Genomic DNA, 25,883 nt, shown 5'->3' with positions numbered 1-25,883 from the left:
GTGTATTTTGGGGTCCTCTGGTCTCCCCTCATACCCTCGTCTGCGCGTGGTTGCTTTCTTCCCTCTTATTCCCTTTCTCTCTCCTTCTGTGCCCTTCAAAACTCACATGTGGCCACTCTAACCCCAGTGTCTCAGAATGAGAGTGTATTTGGAACATGGCCTTTAAAGAGGTGATTATGTTGAAATGAGGCCATTAGAGTGGGCCCTAATCCAATCTGATTGCCGCCCTTATAAGAGGAAATGTGGACACACGGAGACACTGGGGCGTACACGCACAAAGCAAGCACCACATGAGGACACAGGAGAACGCAGTCACCTGCAAGCCAAGGAGAGCTGCCGCAGAAGAAACCAAACCTGCTGGACTTCCAGCCTCCAGAACCGTCAGGAAATAAGTAGTCTCTGTGGTTTCGGCAACCACCTCCCATCCCCCAGTCTGTGGTGTCTGTTACAGTTGCCCAAGGAGCCTAACACACTCTCCATGTCCTCTTCTCTCCTCCTCTCTCTTTCTTATTGCTTCTTCTCTCCCTGTCAGTCTTTCTTTTCTCTTTCTGTATGGAATTTTCTATCCCACTCCTGCCCCAGATGAGAAAAATGAGAGAGCGGCAGCTTTGCAGGGCTTCCCAGGTGGCACAGGAGTAAAGAATCTGCCTGCCAAATTCAGGAGATGCAGGTTCGATCCCTGAGCTGGGAAGATCCCCCCTGGAGAAGGAAATGGCAACCTGATCCAGAGTTCTTGCCTGGGAAATTCCAAGGATGGAGGAGCCTGGTAGATTACAGTCCACGGGGTCACAGAGTCGAACGTGACTGAGCAAGGGAGCATGCACTGCAGCAGCTTTGCATCATCAGAGAACCAAACCTGTTGCTCCTGGCTCTGCTGAACCATGACACTGCCATGTCCCGGGGACCCCAGGGCCTGGAGCCAACCACAGTCCTTAGGGGCAGGGACAGCCTGGGCCCCCTGGAGTCCTCTGGACCACGCCCAAGAAACAACAGTCCCAGGAGGGAAATGGGCAAGTCCCCTACCCCAGCTGAGGGTAAAACACACAGGTGGTTCCGGAAGGCACCACGCCTGGCCAGCACCCAACATCTGTGTCTGTGCTGTAGGAACTGCTGCCAGAAGGTTCAGCTGGAGCCATCAGAGCACAGACATGCGGGTAAACAGACTGCTGGGCAGGACAGCTCTGCTTCTAAAGAACACCGGTGATGGGGGGTGGCCCAGACCCTGCCCACCCCTCCCAGAGGCCAGGCCCTTTGACCTGGCCCCCAGATGAGCAAGGCATCACCCTACATCCCTCACGAAGACTTCCCGACTGGTACAAGGTACTGATCGGCACAATTTGGTGGAGTAAGTACTATGATGAGAGACATACAGGGACACCAAACTTGGGCCTGGGGGTCACAGAAGGCTTTTTGGAGGAAGCAGCGTTTAACAGGAAATCTAAGAATGAACACAAGATGTTGATGCAAAGGGAAGAAAGTGTATGTGGCAGAGGAAACAGCATTTGCAAAGGCCTAGCGGAGAGTAAAAGACCATGGGGAACTGAAACACTAACTGAACATGCATATTTGGGGTGGAAGATGGGCGCTGGCTTATCACAGAAGAGGCCAACCAGGGAGGAAGTCCTCTGTAGTATATTTCTCATCTCCTCACACTGTGTGTGCCCAATATGGACCAGAATGCAGAAAAGGCAGCCAGCCCAGGACTCAGCAAGCTCTCTCTTCCCTGCCTCCATCATTCCTCATTCCTCGTGGCTGAGGGCTTGACAAACAGTGCTCCTGATGCAGGGTTTCTGAGAAACCACTTACCTGGGAGAGGACGCACTTAGGGGCGGGGGGCACTGGTCGGCTTGGGGGTGGTCCCCTGGATGATTCTTTCCTCTCTACTGATGGTCTGGGCCCTGGGGAGTTTCTAGCAGCCTTGCTGAGGTGTGCTGGCGATGGCGCAGGTGGTGACACGATATGCAGGTAGTCTGGAGGGGGCCGGGGAGGAGGCTGGGAAGGCTTCCGTAGGGTCTCAGGGGTGTTGGTCACCTGTAGGCATAAGACGAGGAATGCCTGAGACACAGGAACCCTTAATGCACTTAAAAACTTGGGGGTGGCCTTGGGTGTCCCACTGGCACAAAGAAAGACCTTGGATTCCAGAGGTCAGATGCAACTTTTAAAGTCATGAGGGGATGGTAGAATCAGCTGACCATCTCTCAGGCCAAGAAAGTGTCGTTTATTACCAATCCCAAGGGGCCCACAAAGGTGCTTAAGGGAAAATCTAGCAGAGTCCTAAGAGAGAAGGTCAAAGTAGCCAAGTTCATGGTGCAAAGCCCTTACCTTTCGCCTGCCCTGGGGCGTCTGCAACTTGAACGTTGGGTTGGCGTGGCCTGTTCCACTGTTCTGAGACACCCTGAAGGGACAACTAGTAACAAGGAAGGAGAAGCACAGGTTGTTCATTGAAGGTCACTGCCTGAGTTCGCTCTGACCCAGGTGTGGCCAGCGAGCAGCTCAGTCTTCCCTGAATCTGCCCTGGTGGAAGTGGGATTGGCCCTCCTGAAGCCCAGCTCCTCAGCATGGAGACAGTGGCCAGTGGAAAACTCCCAAGGAAAGACAGTTGGCCTCATACACGGCAGTGTGCCTCCGTATCTTTTCTTCATCCTTTTAAGACCTTTTCCCCCCAAGAAGACAAAGATGTTACCAGCCATCAACCAATCTCCCTCAGGCATCATTCCAGGAGGACCTGGGATTTAAAATTCTCCTCTGGAAAAAAGTATGATTTATAACAGAGGACTTGGAGACTATACATCTTCAATACCCACAGGAATGGATTACTTAGGGAAAAAATTCCTCTTTGTCTTGAGTTGATGTCTAGCCACCTGTGTGACTGACTTGAGCTAATCAGTTTTCCTCTGTTGCCTCACTTTCTGGGCTTTAAGATGGGGAGGAAATCCATTAGATACAGGATAGGTTTCATTTCATATTTCAGCTTGAATTGGTTGAGGGCATTCTGCTGAGAACGCTTCTGAAGTGATGACCAGGCTCAATCAAGCTTACTTACAACATAAATCAGGTAGTAATGTTTGCCGTGGTCATGGAGTGTAACAGAAGGGGAGAGGGTGACGTGCGCTGGGCATTTGCCTTCCAACTAAATGAGACCCACCACCACCAACTTCTTTTTTTAAAACCAGGCACTGCTTTCAGAAAGCTGTGACCCCCAAGTAGACCTCAAATCCCTCACAGCACCCCATCATACCTGAACTGTTGCCTCAGCTTGGAAGGGAGGGCTAAGGACTTGAGGTAGCCCAGTTTGTTGTTCTGTTTACAGCAGCGGTACATCAGCATCAGGGCCACCAGCACAAAGATGGCTGAAAACACTCCGGCTACCACAGGACCAGCGCCTGCCAGAAACAGAACCCAAGCGGCAGATTTAGAAGCAGTTGGACCTTCAGTAGTGGACTTCAAATAACATGTTCCAGATACTCTTCAGATCCTTGATTTTCATTTACCTTGTATTACTTATTTTAACTTAAAAACTATAACAAAAAAGCACATAATATGTCCCACTGGGAAGTCACTAATATTATTACTAGCTTCAATAATCAGGTCAACTTGCTTGGCAGAGACTTCACAGTAAAGTTTCTCCAGCTACTTCTGCTTAATTGAAAAGCATTCCTTTTCATATAAGGCAAGGAACTCTATTATTCCAGCTCTATTATTATTTACCATTTGTTTTCTGCCTAAATCATGATTTTCCTGGACACAAAGCAACCACAAAACACTGAGACATATAGATTGATCTAAGATTAGAAGTCTCACACATAATCCACAATTTCACATTTGGTTTCACCAAACTCGCCTCAATGTTCTCATAATTATAAATCTAAATGTACAAAATATATATAGACTAGTGACACACTACTTTTAACTGTTTTATATATTGAAGTTTTTTCCTTGAAAGATTTTGCTCAAAAAAAAATTTTTTTTCTTTTGCTATTATTTTTTTTTAAGTTTGGAAACCAAAGAACTAGAATCCCTGAAATACATTTCTGAGTTTCCAGCTCCTCATTTTAAGCTTTGTCCATCAAAGGGCATCTGAGTCACTATAATGTGACCTAGGTTCATGATTAATTTTAAGTGGCTGAGAAGGGGTAGTTGCTACCACTGACCCCCAGATAGAATAGATTATTCAATAACCTGTGGTCTGTCTTAATCTCTCTGTAAGCAGGAACAGGCTCCTCAACAGAAGGGAGACAGACAGAGGAAGAGCAACTGAGCTGGGCCCCACACCAGGCTGGAGCCTGGGCCACTCATCCCACTCAGCCCCTCTTGTTCTCTCATTTATAAAAATCAGGATGACAGTGCTGACTTATTATTCCTCTGCATTACGCCACCCATCCCTCCTCACAAATGTGGGCAGGAGCCACGCAGGCCAGCCACTCACTCTCGGGGGGCATGGGCCCGCTGTCGATGCTGCCCCCTTGGCCCGGCGTGTTGCAGAAGGGTGGGGCCCAGCCCCGGAAGCAGTGGCAGTTCTGGTTGTTGTTGCAGACCTGGAGCAAAGGCAGGGCAGGGAAGAGGTGTCAGCACCCTAGAGAGCTCTGGCCTCCCACAGTGCCTGCCCCCGTGGACATCATCACAGAGGAGCCCCAGAACCCCCAGCATATGTACCCCATGGCCATTGCACTTCTTCGCACAGCCTTCCATTTCAAAGAACGAGGTGTTCCTGCACTGCCCCTCAAAGCAAATCTGTAATGAGAAGAAAGCAGTCAGTGCAACAGAAGGGACACTGGTTGGCGATCGGGAGACTGAGGTTTTGCATCCAGAACATATGGGACACAAAAAGGCAGCCTGCTTCAGGTTATTATAGTGGAAAAAACAACCTCAAAAGCCAAGGACAGGATGGCAATTAACTAAGTTCTGCTATTTCTCTCGCGATGAGGGAGCAAACAACAAATATTATATTTTAAGAAAATATAATAATATAACATGTGTGCGTGCTCAGTTGTTACATTGTGTCCGACTCTTTACAACTCCATGGACTGTAGCCCACCAGGCTCGTCTGTCCCTGGGATTCTCCAGGCAAGCATACTGGACTGGGTTGCCATTTCCTTCTCCAGGGGATTTCCCTGACCCATGGATTAAACCCGAGAGTCTCCTGAATCTCCTGGCATTGGCAAGCAGATTATCTACCACTGTGCCACGCCTGGGAAGCCCATATAATAAATATGTGTTATTTCATCCTATATTACTATATATTGGTTATATGTTAATTACTCAATTGTATATTAATATATGCTAATTTAAATATTATACTTAAAGATAATGACCATGGTGACAGCCGTTTACTTTGTGCTAGGTACTACACCGAGTGCTTCAGACGTGTTTTACAACATTATTCTCAGAGTTTACTCTCAGATAGCCGCTCCAGGCTTTCCGGACTCCTAGTTTAGACCATTTCATAATTCATGTGACAATTAATGATGAGGACAAAAGAGATATAATAGCCAATCCTTCTAAATGGTTTACAGGGATTATCTCATTTAATCCATACAACAATTCTATGCAGTGGGTCTTGCTCTTAATAATATGCTCTATAAAGAATGCAAGCCACAGGGCTAGAGAGGTTGGAGAAGCTGGGATTTGAACCCAGGCATCCTCCAACCAGACTCCCACTTCAACCACTGCCTTCTGCAACCCAGAGGCTGAGTGAGGCTGGAGGAAGGAACTTACGTGATTATGGCCACACTTGGTCCCGGTCATCACCAGGCCAGGGTCCAGCATGTCACCCTCCTCCTCAGGACCTCGGTAGACGTGGGTGCCCCGACATCGGATCTGCCTTCCGTTTATCACAATGACGGTGTCGATGGGCACTGCATTAGACTCCAGGGGCCGGGCCTCGGAACTCTGACACTGGATCTTCCCACACTTGGCATCTCTGAGCCCAAGAGAGTAGGAGGGAAGGAGATGGAATCAGAGACAGAGAAGAGCTGGGATGCCAAAAGCTTTGATCTTTCTTGACTGGGACGGCAGGTTTGTATGGGGGAGAGGCAAAAGGCAATGAGTGTGCTGTAGGGACTTAGCCAGAATTCCTCTGTGTGGTCTTAGACCAAGGACAGGATGCTACATCCTTATTCCCAACCAGATGTAGCCAGAGCGTTGGCCTTGGGAAGTCCTCTTTACCGCAAGAACAACTGCCTGACCTGAGCAACCTAACCCCTTATGCTCTTTGTACCCCATGCACCCAGGTGCTGCAGCCAGAAGCCTGGTGTCATCCCCGACCTCCCTCCTCCGTCCTACATACCAACCCAAGTTCACACCACCATCCTCTCTCACCTAGACACCAGGAAACTGATCTCCCTGCTCCAGTCTTGCCCTACAAGGGCCTAATTTCCAGACTGCTCTTAAGCCAAAGTCCAAACTCCCCTAGCCATGTACTCAAGGTTTCTCATGATCTGGTCCCTGCTTAACTAGCCAGGCTCATTTCTCAGTAGCCGCCCCCCTCCCCACTGCACCCCAACATTATACTTTAACTATGTCAAGTTGCTATCAGTTCTTCCTACCACCAGTTTTTCTTTACTCATTTCTCTGCCTGGGACACTCTCCCAAGTACCAGCACCATGCCTCATCCTGTTCAAATAGATACTTTCTCTAGATCGCAGCTTAAGCATAACTTCCCCTGGGAAACCACCTCAGTCCACTAAGGTGGGTTGGGTGGCTCCCACCATATTTCCTTTTATTATACTATCCTGCTAAGTTCCATATACTCAGCCCAGTATATGGCACATGGTAAATCCACAATAGATAGTGGATGGGTGTGTAGGTGGATGGATGGTTGAAATGAATGAATGACTGGGCGAATGACAGGCTATTCAGATGAGGGTGTAATTAGTGCCCTGCGGAAATGACCCAAGGGGGCTGATGGGCTGCTCTAGTATAAGGTCCCAAAAGGAAATGTGACCAGCCTTCTAGGAAGCATTGCATCCACACCCTCCCTCTGACTTCCTTAGGGCTGAATGGTGCATTGTCAAAAGGGCCTGGAAGAGATTTACTTAAGGGCCCGCTCTAGGGCCGGCCAAGCTGATGAGTCGGCGGGAGTGACGAAAGAGCAAGACTTGCTTTGTCACCCTCATCTCATGGGGTCTGCCCTATGGTCATCACCTCATGTTGCACTTCTTGTGTTTCCCATTCATGTCCTTCCCACAGTTTCCAAAGGTGTCCCCTGCCACATTCACCTTCTCGAAGCAGAGATCAGGAGCAGGCCAGGCCCCTGGGTGGGCAAGAAACATTTATCAGCACACTAACCAACTTTAGTAGAAGTCAGAAGCCCCCAAAAGACAGAGCTAGCCCTTGGCAAAATCAGGAAGTTAAGGAAGTTTTGTGGAAGGGAATATTCAGCCTTTTCTTTACCCCTATCTGTTATTCCACCCCCACCTTCTCAAGACCTACTCATAAAAAAGGTTTTATATCAGTTCTTTACACTTTATTGAGGTTTTATATCTACAGGAGGTTTGTGTGCTAAGCCTTCATTCTCATGAAGAAGCCCTGTCTTTTTCAGGTGTTTTTGTTTTTAAATAAAGGTAATACCTGCAGAAGATTTTTAAGAATAAAATATGTCTTTCAGTTTTTTCTGCTTAGTCATTCCAGTTCCTACATCCCTAAAACTTGGAGAAGCAATCAATTAATAGTGTATTTTCTAAAGATAACTTTATCTCTACCTTCTAGATACAATTCTTGTGTATCTTCTAGAGATAATCTATCTAATAAAGAGTGGCAGCATCGTCTATTCACATGATTTTTTTTTTACTTAGTACATACAGAGCTGTGTCCTTTTATTCAGCTTATGGAGTCCCAATGTATGGGTGCACCAGAATTACCTTAACTGGTAGGATTTATTGAAGGATTTATGGGTTGTTATTGCTCTAACAATGCTGTAATAAATATCCTTGTAAATCTACTTGGCCAAATACAAGGGATGTGTAGGACACATCCCTAAGCAGTAGTTTGAATGGGTCCAATGATAGGTATCCTTAAAATTCTGGTATCTCCAAACTGCTTTCCACTGGGGTTGTACCCATCTGTTTCCCCACATGTATAAAATGGTTTTCTCCACAACCATATTACTATTGTTCTTGTTACAGTACTATCATTCCAACTTATCATATTAATTCTTCAGTCTTCGCCAATATGATACATGAAAAAAAAATCCCATCTCATAGTTGATACTTTGCCCACAGCTCCGTCATCCACCTGTTTTGTTGGATTATTCTTATCCATTCACTCACTGTGAGAATTTAAAGCATCAAGGAACTAGAAAGAACACTGTCTACTGCCTCCTCCTGAAAGTCTACCTTGAGGCAAGGGGATTAAAATAAGGTAATATCTGGAGATGCTCTTTTAGAGCCTGATTTTAAGCAATCTAGAGTGTCTGAAGAGGGAGGCTGGCTAGGAAGCAGTGGGGTGGAAGGAGGGTCGTCCGCTCCCTGGGGAGAGCCTTACCAGGGCCCCATAGCTGCTGGCACTGCTCCTGGTAGGTGAGGCACATGCCGTTGTAGCAGTAGGCCTGGCCGTCCTCGCAAGGGGTGCCGTCCATCTGGTAGAAGTTGGTGGGGCACTGCGGGGACTTGCCCGTGCAGAACTCCGGGAGGTCGCACTGCCGTGCCTGCTCACGGCACAGCGTGCCCGGGGCCAACAGCTGAGCCGAGGAACAAGAAGAGGGGATAAAGTCAATCTCCCACCTATTTATCCTCAGTCCTCCCAGCAAGGGCTCATGAGCATCACTCCCATGGAACAGAATTTCCCATTACCATTATTTCAGAGCACTTTTTACATGACCTCACTAGCTTAAACCACCATAAATCATCTAACACAGAACATCTAACACTTAGTTTCAAGGTGGTTTTACAAATGTTAACTCTACATAGCAGTCTTAAGAATCAGGTAAGAAATAATATTTATGTAACTATTTACAGTTCACTAAGAACTTTAGTAATAACAGCTACTTTATGGAGCTCCTACTTAAATGCCCAGTACAAATAATACTTCATTTAGTCTTCATGACAGTCCTATGTAACATAACATTATCCCTGTTTTACAGATGATGAAATCTCAGGCATGTCTCCAAAGTCTCATGGTTAGTAAGTGGCAGAAGGGCAAAGCCCACTAGTATATATGTACAGATACACACACACACACACAAACTAGCATTCATGCATCTTTGAATTCACAAGCACTCTGGCAATAATACACATTACTGAGTCAAGCTCCAGGCTAAGTATGTTACACATGTTCATCTCATGAGATCCTCACAATGCCCATGAGCTAGATGCTGCTATCTGCCCCATTCTGCAGATGAAATGACCTGATCAAATAGCACACCTTGGGCAACTGGTAAAGAGTGAGTTTCTGTTCGTCTTCCAGCCTCCCTGGGTGGGGGGCTGGGCGGTGGGGGTCAGTGTTATTAGTACTCTTCCCATCTTACAGATAAAGAACTCAGGCCTGGATGGCTAATAGGCTGCCCCAAATCACACACAGGGCTGGAAATGAAGATCTCAGACTCCAGGGCTCATCTTTTCCCACACAATTCTCTGCAGGGAAACCCTTTCCAAGATCCAAGCTCAAATCCTGGGACTCGGAGACGAGTGCTTTCCACGTTCATTCTCGGGCCTCAGCCTGAGACCTGAGGACCTAACACAGCACAGCCTCTCTGAGGGATGCCAGGTCTGTCTTAAAGTCAAACAGAAGGCGTGGGAGTTCCCCTGAACAGGCAAAGAGAGCTATGTCTGACAACAGCACCCCGCCACACTGCTGGGTGACTCCACACCACCCACGAGGCATCCAAGGAGAGAAGGTGGGAGCAGGCCAGCTGGGCAGCTTGCTGACAGTCTCGGAGCAAGGGTGGCCTTGGATGCATCTCCCCACCCGAGAGCAGGATGGAGGGAAAAAGGACCCACCAACCCTGGAGCCAGTCTGCCTGGGTTCAAATCCCAGCTCCTTAGCCAGCAGACCTCTGTTCATGCACTTTCTCATGGGTGCATGAGGATAATAACCCTCTCGTGGTTATTGCTAGAAGGTCATGCTAGAAAGAATGTTCTAATAAAGCACTTGAACAGTATGGGGAACATAATGAGCCCTGAGCATGTGGTGGGTGGAAGCACAGTCCATGATCCGATCTAAAACCCTGGGACCAGATGGGCACCAGACTTCACAGATTTGAGAAAGCAGACACTACACAGATGTACATACATATGTAAATGTGTATATGTCTCTATATATACATACACATGACATTTGTATATTACATAACCCAGAATCAAGGCCTAGGATTATACCTTATAATCAAACACACTAATGTTTCTGCAATGAAATATACTATTGGCTTTAAGTGTGATTTTTCAAAAAGACTATAATTAGATTTATGTCAATTCAGGTCCAATTTTGCCACCAAATGAGTTAAAAAAATTTTTTTTTTCAGTTTTTAGAACTTCCTGAATTTCCGAATTGTAGATAAGAGATTGTAGACCTATAATAACATTAGTAATAAAAATGGTGTGATCTTCCAATCAATACTAAGAACGTGGGCTCCAGAGTCAGAGAAACCTGGTTCAGCCCTTCCTCACTGTTTAACCCTGGAGAAGTCACTTATACCCTCTGAGCCTCAGTCTCTACATCTTAAGTTGAGGATATTAACATACACCCCATAGGGGTTCTATGAGAACTGAATGAGATGACACATATAAAATTCTCTGCACTGTGCCTGGCACCTAACAAGCAATCCATTAAAGTTAATCAAAACTGTGATGAGGAATATTATGAACACCAAATAAAATCAAGCCTACTCTCTCTGGACATTTTTTTAAAAAATTTCCCACTTTCCAGGAGGCCCACACAGCCTTCTGGGAGATCTGAACTCAGTGAGGTCAAATACAGAAAAAGGCAAACTTTGTTCAAAGGCTCTTTCTGGCTCCATGTTTCTGAAACCTTGACACCACCACTTCCCCAGGACCGAGGCTGAACCCTGACCACCAGCCCCTGCAGAGCCGCGGGCTGTCAGGTCAGAACTCGGGGCGCGGTGGGCCCTTACCTTACAGCCGTCACAGCAGGAGCCGTGCGCACACTCAGCCCCCTCTCTCAGGGTGCAGTTGGCAGCGTTGCAGCAGGGGTTATCGCATTCCTGGGGAGGCAGCGAGAGGGGGTGTGAGACCCTGAGGCAGCAGGGCAGGGAGATGGGAAACAAGGCAGGATGAGGGGCCTGACCCCCATCCTACCTCATGTGTCCCCGGAACTCCAGCTCCCTGGAAAATCTCTACCCAAAACATCACTTATCATTAAGATAGTATGTATATATTGTAGAGAATATACATAAGCAGAATCATCAGTAACACACAACTTAGACACAACTGCATTTTGACACATTTATAAACATATAGTTATTTTACAAAATCACAGTATCCATATCGCTTTTATTTTATTTATTTATTTTTTTGTTATTAATCACTTGGTATTATCTACCATATCGCCTTTAAACTTAACACACTACACCCACTTCTCCTTGTAATCATGGATTCTTCTAAAATGTGATTTTTCGCATAGTACTACATTATAAGGAAATGTCATGATTTGTTTTTCTCATCCCCAATCCAACATCCAGAGACTGTGTCTTCCTGGAATCCAGGCAGACCTGTGTTCCTTCCCTTCTAGCGCACCAGGTGTCTTCCCACCCCCAGGCACAGTTCTCCCACTAGCTAAAGGGTGACTTCCCTCCTTGTGCCCCTCGCTAACTCCTACCTCAGCCTTCGAGTGTAAGGTCAGAGTCACACCCCCACCTGAGTAGGGCAGCTCCCCTCACATTACATACACTCCTAGCATCATGCTGTTGGCTCTCCTAGTATTTACAACAGTTGTATTTATACATTTTTGCAGCTATTTGGTCAATATATGCTTCTGGCTTTGGACTATATACTCCTAAAGGACAGGAACCACGTCTACTTATTTCTACCTATTTATTTTCCTATCCCGTGCACATGACCTAGTATCACATACTCATCTGTTGAAGGAGAAACTGCTCTGAATATAAGCCACTGGCCAAGATCAGTCATAGGCTGCCCCTCAACCTCACTGGGCCCTCCATGATAATACAACTCTCTCCTTTCTGAAGGGTCTGGGCTGATCTCTCTGAACTCATGCTGGTGCAGGTGGGAAGCCTTTAAATGGTTCTTATTTTATTAAAGTTATATGCTGGCATTTTCAAAAAGTCAAACCATAGAGAAGATTAAAAAAGCAAACAGCTTTTCCCACATAGACAGACCCTCAATCTCATCCCCACAGTTTATTCTGAATGCATATACTGACACATTCTCCCAAACTGTTCTATATGTTAGCGTTCATATTTTCATGCTTCATAAAATAGATATGAAACTATCCAGTTCTGCTTTTTGCAGAACTGCTAGCATCTGTTAGAAGTGACAGAGTTATGATATGCCCACTATTATTCATCCTGAAGATCAGAAGGAAGGAAAGGGCTTGTACACCACCAGTTCTGCTCCTTCTTCCTCCTAGAAGCCCCTTTCAGACTTGATAGGACTTCCTATATCCCCTTTCAATCATTTCTTCTACAGGTCAAAGAGCATGAGCTTGTTATTTTAAGTATCCTCGTAATGCCTAGCTTCAAGTTCACGTATCTGGCTACGGACAGCAAGGAAGCCATCTGTAGCTCCACTGGCCAAGACTGTGGTTTCTGGGTAGACCAGATGCTCACAAGGAGAACTCCCCTGCATTTTAGACACAGATACTGTCAACCTGAAACTGGGAGAGTCTACATAAATGGTTCGTATTTAAGGCTTACTCCCCACATGTTATTTGTGATGGGGTCTTTGACTGCCACGTGTATGTAGGAAATGCCTATGACAATTTTCAAATGCATGCTCTTTAACCTTGAGATCTGAAGTCAATGTAAATTCTTCCCCTCCCACTAACACGGCACGACACCTTACCTCCTCCTCCCCACAGTCACACTCTTCCCCATCTTCCAGGTACCCATTTCCGCATCTCCGGCCTCCATACAGCGTCCTGGTGTCTGGCATGTTGGAGAGACACATCCCCCCGCCTGACTGCAGATACCTGTCCAGCTCCCTCCTGTTGCATCTGTTGAACACTCTGGGAAAGGGGTGCCTGGGAGGAGAGCCAGGGTGGAATCAGCTAGGGGTCTGAGCATCAAGCTGCCAGAATTTCATCAATCCTGCTGCCCATGAAGCTGATTCCAGCTGCATTCAGACCCTCCACAGGCCCATGCACATACATTCTGCCCCCTGAGAACATCACCTCTACATTAACTTTCTATGAACTAAGAAATATTAACCACCCCATAATGTTTTTTTTCCCCCTCTCTCTCCATGGAGGATTTATTTGAGAATCCGAAGCAACGATTTCAGCCCTTTCCATGAAGGAGTTGCAATAAATAAAGGATAACTAGTATGTTACAATAGGTCTCTTGAGCCTTAGAGCGAAATAAAATTCCAGCCAACCCAAACTTTTCCTGAAGCTGATATTAGATGGAGATTTTCTTAGAACAGAAGACCAGGCCAAAAAAGGCCAAGTTTATGGGTTTAATTTCTTTGTTGGGCCAGTGATCTGATCTCTGCTCTAACGATGCAGGCAGCACTCCAAACTCAACTGCCCAACTCACAAACACATGGTCTGTATTGCAAGAGTGTGAAAGGCCCTGCATCCCGCTATTGGGGAAAAGAATCAAGTCATGCACTCCTTGGTGACAGGTGGTTACCATAATCTGGGTGTACAGAGGAAGAGTTATCCTGATCTCAATTACCTAAACCAAGTAAAGGTTAGACACTGGAGGGTTTCTTTCAGTTGTCAGGAATGTCACAAAAAGCTTGTCACTAAAAATTGTTAAATTACTAAAATGTCTGAACAGTTTAAAACAAATTATAGCAATTAACATAATTCTTTCAACCACCTGTCTACAAATAAGAATTTTAGATTGAGAGAGAAAGAGGTGGACTTAACAGCAAGCTTGAACCCTGTTCAAACAGCAGGGATCTGAGCATGAACCATGGAGCTGTCTCCTGCATATCAACATCATCCTTTGTGTGACACTTTCTCCACAAAGTGAGAAGACACTGGAACACCAAGCAAGCTGCATCTCCTCTCAGAGACACAGCAACACCACTCCCTGAGCAGCATGAGCAGGTTCTGCCGTAGGAAGAACACAAGCTCCCACCATGACGCCTTCTGAAGAGTGACTTGGGTCCCTGAAGAACCCGGTGCTCTCTGCTATGTGAGTCCAGACACTGGCTAAGTCCTCTGAAGCAACTTCAGAGTTCTCTTTCAAAGGCTCTGGTTTAAAGAGCCCTCAGGACTACAATGAGATGGAGCTGCCTTGTCCCTGTTCTTTGTGGTAAACGCAGCCTGCAAAACCCCTGAGGAGTCACCATGGGGTGTGGGGTTGCTTGCCTTCCTTCTCCTTATTCTGGAGGCGATATCAGCGCTTCCAGTCAGGCCTAGGCGTGACAGCCCTGATCACACTTCCTTCACATGAAGGGATGAAGGGTTGTGGCTGTTAAAAATGGGTTCTCAGCAAAAATTCGTGAAGTGGAAAAGACACATGTGGTCAGACCAATTTTACAGCTGAAGACCCCGGAGGCAGAAATTAAGTGAATCTCAGGTTTCATCAGCTTCCCTGGTGGCTTAGTGGTAAAGAATCTGCCTGTCAATGCAGGAGATGCAGGTTCCATCCCAAGGTTGAGAAGACCCCCCTGGAGAAGGAAATGGCAACCCACTCCAGAATTCTTGCCTGGGAAATCCCAGGGACAGAGAAGACTGGTGGACTACAGTCCATGGGGTTACAAAGAGTTGGACTAAACAATAACAACAGGTTCTACCACACCAAAGTTTCTGCTAGAAGCCTGTGCTGCTTCCACCATTTGTTTTCTTGGTCTTCTTCCCCTTCTCTCTTCAAGGCCCACATCAGAAGTATAACAGAGGCTCCCTGGGCCAGGAGCAACACTTGGGCTGCACTGGCCTCTCGCGCTCTGCCCTCCTCCCCATCCTCAGCTTCCCGCCTGACTCACCCGGTGGCAGCAGCCATGATGCACCCACCGTCAGCTGCGCTGGCTGAGCAGCAATCCGCGGAATCGTGGCTCATGCCGAAGTTGTGACCCATCTCGTGGGCCATGGTGGCGGCCACGCCGATGGCATTCTCAGAGTGGTCCTGCTCGGGGAGAGCATTCAGGTCAAAGACAGCTCCCCTCTGCAGCCCTGCCTTTTCCTTAGCCAAGCTCTCTCCACTGATAATACAATTTCTGGGCATAAACGCTCAGGGACTAAAGTCCATGATCTTAAGCACCCTGCAGCATCTGTCAGTAAGCACAGGTGGACAGAGAGGGTGGCAAAATAAATGCACAGCAGCCTCCTTGCTGTCCACTTCACAGGTCAGAAATGAATAGCCCAAACATTCTCAAATACTCAGAGAGAACTTCAAAAGAAGGCAATAATTTCCTAACTGTGACTTTGAGACAGGCTCTTGCTCCATAAAGATATACAGAACAACCCGAGACTTGTAATAAAAGCATTTTTAATCTCTGTATCTTATAATTCATCAGCCCTGGTCTGGACCATATAAGAGATATAGTGATGTATGATTCATGTAATTGCTTCAGGGTTCTCCTGAGTTTGAGAATTGGGGATAAATGACAATTAATGAAAATCCATCCCTTAGTAACTCCATCTCTTAGAACTTAATACTTTCATTTAAAAAAACTTCTCTTCTTTATGTCCAACCATTTTTCCTGTAATACTTCACACACAATTATTTTGAGAAGATGACCTCCTATTATGTAAGGCAGTTTTCCGCTTTCTGCAGCATTAATAATGGCTTGAGGCTCACCATGTTGACACCTCCAGACTGGTACACGGAGCACATGGCCATGAGGGGGGCCAGGCCGATGGTGGTGCCATGAAAGGACATGCCCCTGCGGGAAGGAAGGAGAGAAGGTGACTAGGGTAGGGGCTGAGGGGGCTGCTCCCATGTGCCCAGAAGCCATCATGGCCTTCCTTGGCCCTGCTGACATTCCCAGATCATTCCCAAGGGGAGAGGTCCTGCTACTCTAAGCCAATGCGACAATTCCCAGGTCACCACACCTCTCAATTCCTCTCACCTACTCTCTCACCGCTCTAGACAAACAGAAAAGAAAGCAAAAGGTCACTTCTTCCCACAGTATGGCCATAATCCCATCCCCTGGAAGGAAATGGGCAGGGCTTGCAAAGCTGCATCCCATTCCTGCTACAGAGGAAAAGGTCAGAGGGTAGAGATGACGGAAGGGTGGCACAGGTTCTGCTGCTGAAGTGAATCATGCCCACTTCCGCCAGCTGCCAAGGTCCCCCGCCATATCCCTGGCTCTGTGGTATGTGTACGGCGGGGGGGCGGGCAGTCAGGGCAGCAGCTGTGGGAGTTGATGTTTCACTCTTGAATCACTCTGGGGCCAAGGAAACAGATGTGTCCCATCGGGACAGAGTGCAGCTGGGTGCGAGGATGAGCTGTTTCTGCCTTTGTTTTGCGGCTGTGACCCTAATCTGCCAATAGCCAACTACATTCCCCTAGTTTAATACACTCTTTTCTCAGCTGTCTGCATCCAGCACAGGGGCAAAGGAATGAATAAAATACTGGTGTTTTCGTGCATGCCACAAACCATGAAATTTATTTAAAGGATCTACATGGAAATTCATTACATAACGCTTTCATATCTCTGTGTTTGCCTTCTTATATAGTCCATTATAACTTAGAGAGCCAAGACTATCTTATTTATTTTGGGATCATGAGAACTTAGTTTAGAATCAGACACATAGTGGGTGCTTAACACATGTTTGCTGAATTCAATGCAGATTTATCTTTAGAGAAATAATCTGCAAAAAATAAAAATAAAAAAATACATGCAAATCTCTAGGAAGCCCTATTGGTTGTCTGATAAACTCAGACATGGCACTGAGGAAGTTATACTGGAAACTGGATTCAAGGTCTTGCCCAAAGCAGGACACCAGATTTTCAAAGATCAGGCCAAAGCTTTGGTAATCAAAGACTCTTCCCAGGTAAGTGTGTCATCATGAAGCAAGAACTCAGCAGAGCTATTTCCTCAGTCTCTTTTAAAGCGTAAACAAAGGTTTAAATGATTGTTGTTTCAGAGATATTTAGGGAACAGGAAAAAAAAATGGCTTTATTATGTATGTGCTTTTTGTTATAACTTCCTCAGAATACCTTTGGAAGTCAGCACTAATAAATACCAGATTGTCATCATGGGGGACTGTCACGGGCTGCCATGACCCCATCAGTTTCTGTCCTTTTCTCTCTGGGATTGAACAAACTCCAACACAGCCACCGTCTCCTACCCGCCCCCCCCACCCCCCACAATGTCTCCCTCCTCTCAAACACACTATTCCTGCAACATCTGCCACTTGACTACCTCGCAGTTGGCCCTGAGACCCTGGGAATGACATGAAGGACAAGCCGAGGAGGCCCCTCTCCTGGGCCTGCATGGGGAGATTAACTCCTACACTAGAACAAAATGCCATGAAGATCAGGGTGAGCCCCTTAGAAAGTCTGTTTCAAAGCAGCCATGACAGTCAGTCAGTCACTTTCCAAATACACACCCAGTTGATTCAGAGACTCAACTCAATATGTCTAAGGCACTAATTTTCTAATTTGGGCTGTAAACACTTCTTGGAATTGTTATGACTCGGGCTTTTTAATATTTTCCTGAATATACTGGGCACAGAGCACATGCCTGAGGAATATTTGGTTACTGGAACGCAAAGTCAGCATAGCTTAGTACAGCCAACTGTCAACACTGGGGAGAAAGGACAGACAGCACACGCCCTGGGGGCAGGGGCTTTGCAGCCAAGGGCAAGGGTAACACAAGCGGGAAAGGCTACTTACGTGATTAACTGCGCATTGTCATGGTTCTTCCGGGTGAGCAGTTTGCGCCTCCAGCTCAGAAATGACCAGAGGGTAGAGTACGGGTTCTCTGAAACTTCACACATGTTCCCATGAGTCCACACTTCCAAGCCCACGAGGGCAATCCGGATATTCAAGGATCGGTAAAACTGAAAACACACATGGAAAGTCACAGCGTCATCTGTCGGCACCACCTTCCTAGTCCAAGTGCTCGGAGCTCAGGTTCCAGATTTCTCTTCTCTACCTGCCTCCAGGGGAGGAGGGAACAGGTGTTGCTCTTCAGATTTCTGAGAAGGGGGACAGCCTGAGAGAGGCACAACGTCCTGAGAACGGCTCTGCCTCTGGTAGCCGAACTGGGGTGACTCAGCTTAGAGAAACGAAGACTGAGACAGGACACAGAGTTGCTTTCAGACATGCACAGGGCTCTTAGTGGAGAAAGGACCAGCACTATTACACATGAGCCTAAAGTGGGGCTCAGTTAACAGGTAAAACAGACAGGCAGACACATTTCATTTCGAAATAGGAAAAAACTTTCAAAGCTGGTCAAGAGCTAAGCCTCACTGTCATCTGTAACAAGTACCCTTGGCTCATGTGTCTGGTACAATCACCTCACCCAATTCCTTTCATGGCCCTTATTTTTATATATGTCTAAAAAGTTCTCTTGTATATGAATATTTAAAACAACTTTATTAAGGTATAATTTATACATCATAAACCCACCCATTTTAATGGTAATATTTTTAGTAAATTTACCAAGTTGTAAAGTGATCACCATAATCCAATTTTAGAGTATTTTCATCATACAAACAAGAAACCTTATGTCCATTTACTATCATTGCCCATTTTCACCCCTAGACTGGGGTAATAACTAATCTACTTTCTATCTCCACAGATTTGCCTTTTCTGGATATAGTCCATAAATGGAATTATATAATACATGGTCCTGTGTGTCTTCTTTCATTTAGCATGTTCTGAGTCTCATCCATCTTGCTGTCTATATCATTCTGCCACTTCTTTTTTATTGCTGACCAGTATCCCATGCCGTGGATATACCAAATTGTATATGACTTTACTGAAAGATGTCTCCCACTCATTTTGGAAGTAAATGGGTATAAATGATAATATACACATAGATGTGCTTACTCTTGAAATTTCCTTCCCCATCACTGGAAGTTCTCAGGTTTTGTAAAGGATACCACAAACAGGTTGTAAGCATGAGGCTGTAAACGTTCCAGATAATCCTCATGATTTTATGCAATCCAGAGATCCTGAAATTCTATAAATGAGACCTGACTCTTGGGCTCCTTAAGGCTAGAGCTACATCTAATCTTTATTACACGCTATCTTTCATCTCACACACACATAGCAGGAAGAAGGTTTTCTTTAAAGCTAAGTACTGGAAGGAGTAGATACCAGAAATTCCCTGACTGGTTAAGCCCTAGAGAATACTGAGGCAGCAACTGAAAAAAAAAGTCATCATGGGACTTTCCTGGTAGCTCAGTGGTTAATGCAAGGGGGCACAGGTTCAATCCCTGGTCAGCAAACTAAGATGCGGCATGCCTCATGCTTTGGCCTAAAAGAAAAAGTCATCACAGGTAAACCTAGGTCATGTAAGCAGGAGATGTCATCTCAATCCAAAAGTGGCAGGTACAGCCCCTGGTAAAAATAACAATCGTAGCACCAATGTTTATCAAGCACTTTCTACATATTAAGGACTGAGGCTTAGAGAAGTTCAGTAATTTGCTGAATTCTAGGCAGGAAGCTGGCAGAGTTGGGATGAAGACTTGAATTATTAGACCTCAGTGTCTACTCATGACCCTACACTGAAGTGCTGCCCTATTTACCCATCCAGAGAATCAACTTGCCCCCAGGAAATTGTGGTGTAAATGGTCTCCAGATTCAGCAAAATATCAGTTGATTTCAATGGAAATTGTGATTTTCCTGTTTTGTGCCAGGTCAATCATTCCAGAAAATGAAGGGTTTGGATTCCAATTCAAATTTGCTTCACTAGGGAGCTTCTCGAGGACTTGACTTGGCTTTTTCATAGGGAAGGAAAAACATTTTAGACTGGGTTCATGATTCGGCAAATGAGTGCAGTGCATTCCAGTTTTAGTCCCGTAACAGTTCAGTTCAAGGAGCTCGGTCAGCAAGCCTGAGAGAAATGGGCTTGCCTGCCCTCACCCCAGCCAGGGGTGACCAACCTCAGCTGCAGATGAGAGAACCAAGTCTGCTTCACAAAATAAACCAGCAGGCAAGGTTGGGGACTTCCAGCAAGGATGGGGCTGGCTAGTGCCTCTCTTCTTCCACTTTTCACCAGCACCCCCGATTCTAACACCCAGGCCAGCTGCAGAGCCCACAAAGGAGACCCAGCCAAGTCTCCCACCTGCAGCGTCTCCAGAACAATAGACGTCACGTGGGTGATAACAGGGTCTACCCCAGGGAAACAAGCTTTTCTTATTTTCCCAGATGCTGAGTGTTTGGGTTGTGGGATCATTTCGATGTTATTGTTGAGAAGTTGAAGGCTAGAGAGAGGACTGGACTGGGTCCCTGGAGTCCTCCCTTCCAGGAAATGCCAATGTTTGTGTTTAACTTTCACCTGTCAATGACCAGCACTTCCAGAGTCATCTAAAGCAAAAATAGAGGGCATAGACCCTCCCATCCAATGACTCCAGAACACTACCAAATTTGCTTGTAAATCCCTGAAAATATTGAAGTTCTCTTCCTTATCCTCCAACATTAAAAAAAAAATGATTCCCCCTTCAGACTTGGGATCCATGAATCCCTAGCAGACCAAGAGTTAAGCTTCAGACATTTTCTGAGTGCCCTGAGACTGTATAATAAATGTGATCAGATTCTCACAGACACCTGTAATACCAAATGATTAAAATCTACTTCTTAAAACTATTTACTACTTGCCTATCAAGATGTCACTGTCATTCTAGGTTACCTCTTCTACTTTGTTCTTCATTCTTTCATATAAACAAAATATTTCCAAGTCCCAGACCAGCCTATTCTAGTCAAATTAAAGAATCTGGGTATTTCCTAAGAGCACATTTTAAAAGAGCCTGACCTAGGAAAGTTAACCCTCTGCTCAGCCTTTCTAAGAGACAAAACCAACTAATTTTAGAACAGTTTAACAGGCGGAGATGATACAGATTGACCCCAAGCAATCTACTCCTCAACTTTTAAGGCAGGGATGAGGGTGAGGGTATCAGAGGACAGTGCTCTGGGTCCTTAGCCCTGCTTCAGCTTTGAGGAGTCTATTTTCCTGGGACTTTTATATTAGACACTGGAAAAAGGAGTCCACTGAAAAAACACAAATAATTGAAATAGGTTTAAATCAACCATATTTTGTAAATTAAAAAACAAAACCACAACCCAAACAAGACAAGTTACTTGGCTAGGTCCATGCAGCTGACGACTTGTCGTGAGCACCGAGCCCCTGCAGCATTGCTACTGCCTCCTGGAAGCTGCCAGGGCAGCCGCTCCAGGAAGAGGCAGGCCAGCTCCTACTGGGCAGCTCCGCTAAGGTGCTGGCACCTTTCCCACAAGTACACACCTGGTCTCACCTTATCAACGTAATTGGCGATCTCCATAAGCTTGTGTTTGGTGGCATCTTGGTCCCGTCCATTCTTCTGAAACTAAATGGGACAAGCAGAACTAGGTGAGAACCCAGAATCCTTCCCAGGATCCCTCGTGTGTCCCATTACTTGTCTGTGAATTCCTTCATTTTCTCCCATCTTCTGTGAGCAGTCATTTCCTTTGGACTATCTCCCTGACACACACATGTCAGCTCAGCGAAGGCAGAACCTGAGTCACATCCATCCTGGTATCTCCAGCTAACAGTTCAGGGCCGGGCATACAGTAGGCATGCAGTAGCTGTGTAGTGAACTGAACTGTCTTCCTCCAGCCTGTGAGGTCGACCCTGTTCTCCTGTCCCCCTAACTACAAGGCCTTCTGCAAACTCCCACTGGGGCTTAGAGGAGGGACCAATCCAGTCCTTTGCCACAATCATCACCCCAGCATGGAGCCCCCATCACACGGATCACCCAAGGACTCCATGCAGGTGATCAGTCAACATGGTCAAACTGTTACTGAAAACCCACAGTGTGCGAGGCACTGCACTTGGTGGGACACAAAGTGTGAGGTCCTGGCCCTAACCTTGAAGGAGCTTCAGTTAGAACACAGAGGGGATCAGAAATAACAATGAAGGCAGATTTTGTATTTAAGGAGTATGAGATCGAAACAGGCTGAGAACACCTGCACAGAAAGAACTGCAATAAGAGGCCACATGAATGACACAAAATGAGTGCTAGCAATGAGGATCTAAGACCCTGGCAAACAGGCTTCATCCGGCACATCACTCAGAGATCAACTGGAAGTGCCTTCCACAGTGAGAAGGATTCTGAGACTGCAAGGGGCTCAGCAGGAAAGAGTGCTGTGTTCGATCAGAAAAAAGTCTGCCACGGGTACCAGGAGGAGCACATTTCCATAGGTAGCCTCACATTCATCATGCCTGCTTCAAAAGGATAGATTATGTTCAGCTGCAATTATGAAGGAATGCTTCATGGCTTAAAGATAAAATTTGCCACAACTGCAGCCTAAATTTGAAAAGAACAGGTATGTCCCATACACTGCTGTGGTAACACAGAATTACTGTGTTACTATCTGAATTACTCTGGATATACATGAATATATGTTACCTCAAACCTTCACATCCTTCCTCCACAAAATCCCACAAGAATATTCAAGAACAAAAAGAACACACACCCTGGGGTATTTGTCTGGATAGGGGTATGTCTCAGCCACGATACAGGGAGAAACACTTTTCCTTTTCTCCCACTGCTTTGGGACCCTCCTGGGCCTCCATCAGAACTGCAACCAACTCACTTTCATGACTGCTTTTTACACAGTTAAATTGCATGTAAGACTCTGGGACTCAGACCTTTCCAAGGTGTCAATCCTGAAGCTTCTCTTTACAGAGTCACTGCATTTCTAAACTGGTCTCACTACACAGCAGGTGCTGCAGCATTTAGCGAATATTCATTAGAACATCAGAGGCAGACTTCATTGTCTTTCAAATATATTAATCCTATCTTCAAACAACTACCTGATAATACCACCACAGTTTAAGGAAAGTATCATGCTGTCCTGAAGAGCTTCAGGCAAGAGTCAGTCAACTTTTTTTGGTAAATGGCCAGGTTGTTAATATTGTAGGCTTTGCAGTCATACTGTCTCTACCAGAACTACTCAACTTGGCCATTCTAGCTCAAAAGTAATCATGGACAGTACATGCATGGGTGTGTTTCAGAAAAACTTTATTTATAAAAACCTGGAGTGGGCTGGATCTGGCCATGGGCTATAGTTTACAGACCTCTGATGTAAAGAAAACAGCACCTCCCCTTTACACTTTCTGGGTAGACCAGACACTAAAGCACAGTGCATCACCTGGTCTTTCCCAACTGGCCCACGTCCTGTCTGTATCTTGAAAGTCCTTGGCAGGCCTGTTCTCACAGCTACCCTGTCTGCTCCTACAACATCCCATCTTGCTCTTCCCCTGTCTAGGTCTCCCGCTTTACCTGAGGAATGAATAAGCTGAAAACCACCCCGGGGAACTTCCCTGGCAGTTCAATGGTTAAAACTCTGGGCTTCCAAAGCAGGGGGAGCAAGTTCGATACATGGTCGGGGAACTAATATCCCACATGCTGCACTGCGTAGTCAAAAATAAAATAAAAAGCTTAAAAAAAAAAAAAAAAGTACCTGCTCTACCTTTCTAAAAACAAATAAAAAAACAAAACAAAAAGCAAAGACAAATCACTCCAAGTGCTCCAAACTAGGCCCAGGGAGCTGCTTGATCATTTCTACTGCTAAAAACCCTCTCTCCAGGCAGTAACGCCATCCTTGTCTATACTCCCGATACCAAGTTCAGAGCCCAGGAGAAAGAAGCCTGGCCTGTCTCAGCACCAGGTTATAAATCACAGATAAGGTAGTCAGCCCTGTCCCTGTCTTTCTGTCCTTTCAGATTAATTCATTGTCAGGAATACATTGCTGCCTGTGGAGGATACGAGGCCACTTGGAGAGGGAGTGGGGGAAGAGGAGGTGACGGGGAGAGGGATTTGTGAGCCTGTGGGCCCAGCCTGACCTCTCATATCCTCCACCCACCCCTGTCGTAAATCAGCCAAAGCCGGGACCTAGGAAGTTAGCACAGAGCCTATCCACCATCCACAGAGTGGCAAGAATCATGGCCTGTGGCAACACCTGCGAGGCTGCTGGTGGAGGCACTGTCTTCTAGAACAGAAAGACAGTTCTCCAGGGTACCACAGTCCTGAAGGCACCTGGGGCTGACACTTTTCCTCTAGGGGTTTTGCTCTGGAGGTCAGGAGACTAAGGACCCCAATTCATACCCTGCCCTCACTTCTCCAGCTTCTAGACTCACATTCACTGAAATCTTAAAACCTGGCACCAAGAGTCCTCTGGGGAGACTGCAGGGCCAAAGGGCAGCCTCACCCCACCTTTACTTTAGAGCAGCTGTGTTTCTACACGCTTAACTCTCAGGATCCCAGGAGCTGTCATCTGAACAAAGATTCTGTGGCTCAAAGAAAGGATATCCCTGGTCCAGTGGCTAAGATGCTGTGCTTCCACTGCAGGGGGCACAAGTATGATTTTTGACTGGGGAACTAAGATCTCGAATGCCACACAGCATGGCCAAAAAATAGGGGGAAAAAAATGGTTTGAGACTACCATATTAGATGACCTTAGGTGTAAGAGGGTCCTCACCCCTGCTTCAGCTTGGAGAAGTCTGTTTTCACTGGATTTTTATATTAGACATTGGAAAGGAAATCCTACCAGGAAAACAAAAATAATCAAAAGCTACTGATTTAAATCAACCTTAGAGGAGCTCAGCTTTCAACCAGCAATCCTCCCACTAAGGCAGGTCTGTGAGTCAGGGGCCAGGGCCATCAGCCCCTCCCAGACTGCATAGCTGTGGCTTTCAAATCACCTTTGGCTTTTGCTCCCCACACCACTCCCCCAACCTGCACACACACCAGTCTTTGGAAATGAAAACAAAAGGCAAAAAAAAAAAAAAAAGCTGCTGGAACAACCAACACCAACATCAATTAAAAAGCAAAACTCCTCTCAAAGCAGAACAAGATGTTCCATCAGCCTGGAGGGCCTGGCACCTCCTTCTCTGTCCAGTAAATGACTCTATATCCTTGCAGACACCATGGTCACCTCCTGCTGCCTCCAACACTGGAAGGCAGCTCCCCCAGCATGAAGTCAAATGTTCTCCCCCACCCCATACAACCTCCGGGACCTGTGTTGTGGACTAACCACCTGAGAATAAGCCTCTGGGGAGCTGGTCAGGAATCCATCTTGTAATAGGAGGTAAAGCGGCAGGGCACAACTTCTGAAAGAATGACTGAGCCCAAGGACAAAACATAAACTGATTAGAATCAAATGGGACCAAAATGGCAGACAAGACTAGACCTTAATCAACAAGTGAAATGACACACCCAGAGGTGATGTGACAGTTCCACTGTTAAAAGACCAAGGAGTGGATGGTGGCCCAAATCCTGGAAGTCTCCACCCCCTCCCAAAAATAGGTGGAATAATCCTCCCACTCTCTAACATAGGAAATTACCCAGCCTATAAAAACTAACCACACCAAATTTCACGGCGGCATCCGCCCTCTGTGATGGCCGGCACTCTGTTTGTGGAGTGTGCCTCTCTCTACATCTGAATAAAACCACTTCTTATCTATCACTTTATTTCTCACTGAATTCTTTCTGTGATGAGACACCAAGAACCTGAACCTCATTGGGTCCTGAAACCAGGTACTGTGGGTTTGGGCTGGGTTTGAGTCCCAAGCAGGGTTTTGGCTGGGTTCGAGTCCCAGCCATGTGGGTTTAAGTCCCAAACTGGATTTTGTCTGGGTCTG

At 46.3% G+C, this 25,883-nt stretch overlaps 1 protein-coding gene across 1 annotated transcript in view; it reads right to left on the bottom strand.

The window, feature by feature from the left end:
- Positions 1–25,883, bottom strand: part of ADAM19 (ADAM metallopeptidase domain 19) — an 86,139-nt gene that overhangs the window by 9,151 nt on the left and 51,105 nt on the right. Inside the window, exons 8-21 of the mRNA XM_043464852.1 lie at positions 21,514–21,585; positions 17,927–18,093; positions 15,884–15,968; positions 15,069–15,208; positions 12,975–13,152; positions 11,066–11,155; positions 8,482–8,677; positions 7,144–7,252; positions 5,716–5,920; positions 4,654–4,731; positions 4,427–4,535; positions 3,239–3,383; positions 2,323–2,407; positions 1,807–2,031 (exon numbers count right to left, since the gene is read on the bottom strand). Of these exons, the coding sequence (XP_043320787.1) occupies positions 1,807–2,031; positions 2,323–2,407; positions 3,239–3,383; positions 4,427–4,535; positions 4,654–4,731; positions 5,716–5,920; positions 7,144–7,252; positions 8,482–8,677; positions 11,066–11,155; positions 12,975–13,152; positions 15,069–15,208; positions 15,884–15,968; positions 17,927–18,093; positions 21,514–21,585 (1,884 nt within the window). The remainder of the gene's footprint in view (positions 1–1,806; positions 2,032–2,322; positions 2,408–3,238; positions 3,384–4,426; positions 4,536–4,653; positions 4,732–5,715; positions 5,921–7,143; positions 7,253–8,481; positions 8,678–11,065; positions 11,156–12,974; positions 13,153–15,068; positions 15,209–15,883; positions 15,969–17,926; positions 18,094–21,513; positions 21,586–25,883) is intronic.

This window comes from Cervus canadensis, chromosome 4 (genome assembly GCF_019320065.1).
Source record: "Cervus canadensis isolate Bull #8, Minnesota chromosome 4, ASM1932006v1, whole genome shotgun sequence".
Taxonomy (NCBI): Eukaryota; Metazoa; Chordata; class Mammalia; order Artiodactyla; family Cervidae; genus Cervus; species Cervus canadensis.
Note: the sequence above shows the minus strand (reverse complement) of the source record. Positions and strands in the feature narration are given on the sequence as shown.